Below are 5,411 nucleotides of genomic sequence, written 5' to 3' on the forward strand. Positions count from 1 at the left end.
TTTACTAACCGAGAGTGGATGCCAAGTTGGCCATTAATTTGTCCAAAATTATAACTTTTCTTTTTACTTCTTGATTGAACATTGTTTTTAACGCGTATTCTGAGTGATCAGTTTCACATATTGGAGGTAAGCTAGGTTGAGAGTTCTTAGATATAAAACTTATAGTTAATGATATCCTTTACCATATCAAGGGCGAAGTATATCAATGTTCCAAGTATGAAGCTGCTTGTTTAGTTTCTTGAACCATTGGTTTTTTAAATAATCTTGTATTGATATTATTGCTCTAATTACTTATATTACTTTGGTTGCTAATTTATTAGTTTGAAATGCAAGAAAGGATTAGTTTCTAATGTCATATTTTTTATGGTTCAAAAAGTGTATAGATGTCGCAGTTGATCACTCCTCGTTGGAGTGTGTCCAATGCGGCTCCTACATCATCAGCATCTACTCCAGGCGTGAGTGCTCCAGGCGTGAGTGCTCAGGTGCCCGTATCATCAACATCATCAGTGTCGGTTCAACCTCTCAGTGCACGGCGGCCTCACCATCGCCGCCGCGAGCTGGAGCCTGGTGATCACGCTTCCTCCTCCTCCGGAGTCGATGGTGGGGCCTCCCAACCAGGTAGTTTTTTTTCTAATTCTCACTACATTGTATTTTTTTTTTCTATTTTAAAACTATTATTTTATGATTGTGAAAATTTGTTGGATTGTGAAAATGTGTTGCGGGTTGTGAATTACTGTTTTAAGGTTTTGGGAAATGATATACTATTAGGGGAGGTTTTGCCTAATTTTTTGTACAAATTTAAGCTTTTTACCATTTAAGTTTTTTTGGGCAGCTAAAAAAAACACCAGGGGGCCTAATCGAATGCTAAAGGAGGCACAGGCTGTACGTATGTCCGCCTCCTTGATCAAGATTGCATATGACTCGCAACATCGTGGAGCGGCTACCTCACAGCAGCATAGTAGCGTTGTTACTAGCTGTGGTTATGTTATTCGGAATTGTTGTCCTATGCGGTGGGAGTCTTGGGCACAAATTCCCGAGGAGACGAAGAAACTGGTGCGAGACAAGTTGTCGGTTAGTAAATTAATTTTTAGCCCTTATCATTTTTTTTTTTAAATTTTGTTTACAAATATTATAAACCAAAGTATATTATCTTAATATTATTAAATTTCTTAATATTATTTTATTGTTTTTCATATTTGTAGGTCAATTTTGATGTTAAGGACTTATCCCCTGAGGTCAGTGCCTACTTAGAGGGGACCTTAGCAAACCGGTACAAAGATTGGAAGAGCGCTTTTCACACGCATTTTCAGCTATGGGATGATCCGGAGATTGCTCGCCTAGAGGGTTGCCCAAACGAGTTGAGGGACCGGCCAGAGGATTGGGAGTGGCTCTGTAAACATTTTATGGATCCAAAATTTGTGGTATGTACATAATACTTTAATAATAATTTACTGTTTTTGTTATCTTTTTAAGCTTTTTTTAATAATTTCATTCAAATAATCGCACTAACATGTATATTGTATGTTTAACAGAAGAAATCTATTGCTGGCAAGAAAGCTCGGGACTCAAAGACACTTCTCCACCAATAGATTTCTTCTGTTAAACATACAATAGATTTCTTGCCAGCAATAGATTTCTTCTGTTAAACATACAATATACATGTTAGTGCGATTATTTGAATGAAATTATTAAAAAAAGCTTAAAAAGATAACAAAAACAGTAAATTATTATTAAAGTATTATGTACATACCACAAATTTTGGATCCATAAAATGTTTACAGAGCCACTCCCAATCCTCTGGCCGGTCCCTCAACTCGTTTGGGCAACCCTCTAGGCGAGCAATCTCCGGATCATCCCATAGCTGAAAATGCGTGTGAAAAGCGCTCTTCCAATCTTTGTACCGGTTTGCTAAGGTCCCCTCTAAGTAGGCACTGACCTCAGGGGATAAGTCCTTAACATCAAAATTGACCTACAAATATGAAAAACAATAAAATAATATTAAGAAATTTAATAATATTAAGATAATATACTTTGGTTTATAATATTTGTAAACAAAATTTAAAAAAAAAATGATAAGGGCTAAAAATTAATTTACTAACCGATAACTTGTCTCGCACCAGTTTCTTCGTCTCCTCGGGAATTTGTGCCCAAGACTCCCACCGCATAGGACAACAATTCCGAATAACATAACCACAGCTAGTAACAACGTTACTATGCTGCTGTGAGGTAGCCGCTCCACGATGTTGCGAGTCATATGCAATCTTGATCAAGGAGGCGGACATACGTACAGCCTGTGCCTCCTTTAGCATTCGATTAGGCCCCCTGGTGTTTTTTTTAGCTGCCCAAAAAAACTTAAATGGTAAAAAGCTTAAATTTGTACAAAAAATTAGGCAAAACCTCCCCTAATAGTATATCATTTCCCAAAACCTTAAAACAGTAATTCACAACCCGCAACACATTTTCACAATCCAACAAATTTTCACAATCATAAAATAATAGTTTTAAAAAAGAAAAAAAAAATACAATGTAGTGAGAATTAGAAAAAAAACTACCTGGTTGGGAGGCCCCATCATCGACTCCGGAGGAGGAGGAAGCGTGATCACTAGGCTCCAGCTCGCGGCGGCGACGGTGAGGCCGCCGTGCACTGAGAGGTTGAACCGACACTGATGATGTTGATGATACGGGCACCTGAGCACTCACGCCTGGAGCACTCACGCCTGGAGTAGATGCTGATGATGTAGGAGCCGCATTGGACACACTCCAACGAGGAGTGATCAACTGCGACATCTATACACTTTTTGAACCATAAAAAATATGACATTAGAAACTAATCCTTTCTTGCATTTCAAACTAATAAATTAGCAACCAAAGTAATATAAGTAATTAGAGCAATAATATCAATACAAGATTATTTAAAAAACCAATGGTTCAAGAAACTAAACAAGCAGCTTCATACTTGGAACATTGATATACTTCGCCCTTGATATGGTAAAGGATATCATTAACTATAAGTTTTATATCTAAGAACTCTCAACCTAGCTTACCTCCAATATGTGAAACTGATCACTCAGAATACGCGTTAAAAACAATGTTCAATCAAGAAGTAAAAAGAAAAGTTATAATTTTGGACAAATTAATGGCCAACTTGGCATCCACTCTCGGTTAGTAAACAAAGGAAAAGAAAAAAGGTGGACATCATTCCTTGTTTTGGGGAAGAAAAAAGGGAAAAGGAAACTTTGGTTTTGGTCCTTTATGTTTTGGTGGTTGCCTTTGCAGCCGAAAGAGAGGAGAGGAGAAATTACAAAACACAGATATAGAAATTACAAAACACAGATATAGAAACAGATATAGAAACAGAGATATAGAAACCATCTGTATGTATGAATTTAAAATAAAAATTACAAAACACAGATATAGAAACAGAGAAGAAAGAAGTGATATGGAGGAATGTAGAGTTGGTGCTGGGCTAGAAAAGAAAAATCATGCTCTTTTGGCTGCAGAGCAATCGGATGAACAAAGTAGAAAAAGGGAAAGTTTTTGCATACCAGATGAAAACAACAATGAAGGCCGGAGCGAGCGTGGAAGGAGAGAGAGAGAGAGAGAGAGAGAGAGAGAGAGCAATTCTCAAGTTTTGGTGAGGTCGAAGCAGATACACTGTGACTGTGAGTCAACCAGATCCGCAAGTTTTGTAAGAACAATGATTATAATTAAAGGGTAAAAACAATAATTAGTTTTTTTAGAAACTCCAATGGCTCGAGGATTATACCTAAATGGAATTAATTAAAGTATTAAGATATACAACCCGACAGAGAGTGATCTGCCACCCCATTCTTTGTTTTATTTGCTTTGCCATTTCTTATTCGGTAAAAACAATGATGAATGGGAAGAAAAAAGAGATGAGCATCACTGCATAACTTGAATGTAATGAGTGCTTATCTACATTAAGGCACGCAATTTTTTTTTTTTTCAATTTTACAAGTGTGTATGTTTTATTTTAAGAAAGAGTTCCCCTTAATTTGTATAAGGCATCAACATTGTGTTTTTGGTTGAGTTAACGTTATTTGTTCCATATGCAGTGGGATGATTTTGACAAGGAGAATGATAACAATATAGTTTTTCTTCTCATCGTCTGTTTGATTTATAATTCAATGACAAAAAGTATAGAGATATGTGGATAAGTGAGAAGGAGAAAAATAGTGTGCGGTTCAAACTTACAATCTCCCTTTTGACAATAGTAGAAGACAGAAGAAAGTTAGCAAGATTGAATTAGTCATTACTTTACCCTAACAACTAGAAATGATTAGAAATCATAAATTATAGTTAAGCAATTAATTCCATTTAGGTATAATCCCATTTAGGTATAATCCCTACACTTGGAAAAAAACTAATTCCATTTAGGTATAATCCCTACACTTGGAAAAAAACTAATTCTTTTAACTAGTCCGTGGTGGAAGTAGTTGGTAATCAATTAAAGCAATTAAAGGTTCACATCACTCTCTCATTTTATATATGGTAATCAATTAAAGGTTCACATCACTCTCTCATTTTATATATGGTAATCAATTAAAGCATTTTAAAAATTTCTACACAAAATATCAACGGAATTTGACCAAAGAAGTATATGGTGATGTTCAGAAGAGAAAGGAACATAATTATCATAGATTTGTAACTCATTACCATTTTAAATAGGACTATTAATTGGTATCATTGTCAAAACAAATTAACGTGTTGTTGGACATGCATCATGCATGTATCAGAAAGACATGCATGCATATGCATGTAGTTGATTAATAAGATGATGCAAGTCTTCTTCCATTAAGATGCTTATTAATTTTAGGATTTGTAGGATAAGACAATTGGAGAGAAATAGAAAGTGATAGTAGTCTATTGCGTGTGGACTTTAACCAAATATTACCCACTGTCTATTTCGAGAAATTACAATTGCATCTAACAAAGAAAGAGAAAGATGGAGCCTTCACAAGGGTTGTGTACGTGAGGCCCCACTACGTGGCAACACTCTCGGAGCAGAAGGCATCGGAGCAGGAGGCATCGGAGCAGGAGGCATAGGAGCAGGAGGCACCGAAGATAGATCATTCAAGGCCCCAAGCCTTGGTGGAACGCTGGATGACCCAGGAAAAAGGTGCCTCTGGAAGAAAGCTGCAAGCCTTTGACGGTCATCAAGCTCATCAAGCTTCCTCTTCATGCCTGTCGAATAATTGTTGGCAAGCACGTGCAAACTTCAGTTCTCGTACTTAAGCTGTTTGATCTCCTGCTTAAGACTCTCCACCTCCGCCATCAAGGATTCAACCTGACGGGAGCGAGCAAGAAGGCGTTGGCCCATGTTGGACACAGAGCCAGCGCACTGAACGCTAAGAGCCAAGGACTCTTGAACGGCCAACTCATCGGACCGT

At 37.2% G+C, this 5,411-nt stretch overlaps 1 protein-coding gene across 1 annotated transcript; it reads left to right on the forward strand.

Moving 5' to 3' along the window:
* The first annotated feature begins 343 nt into the window (after window positions 1-343).
* Window positions 344-1,589, forward strand: LOC125475454. The gene is made up of 4 exons (XM_048580187.1): window positions 344-618; window positions 833-1,071; window positions 1,203-1,421; window positions 1,533-1,589. The coding sequence occupies exons 1-4, from the start codon at window positions 384-386 to the stop codon at window positions 1,587-1,589; spliced, it is 750 nt and encodes a 249-aa protein (XP_048436144.1). The 5' UTR covers window positions 344-383.
* The last annotated feature ends 3,822 nt before the right edge of the window (window positions 1,590-5,411 follow it).

Source organism: the organism of the source record quoted next, unplaced genomic scaffold (genome assembly GCF_019419815.1).
Source record: "Pyrus x bretschneideri cultivar Hongxiangsu unplaced genomic scaffold, Pyrus_bretschneideri_v1 Contig15, whole genome shotgun sequence".
Classification (NCBI taxonomy): domain Eukaryota; kingdom Viridiplantae; phylum Streptophyta; class Magnoliopsida; order Rosales; family Rosaceae; genus Pyrus; species Pyrus x bretschneideri.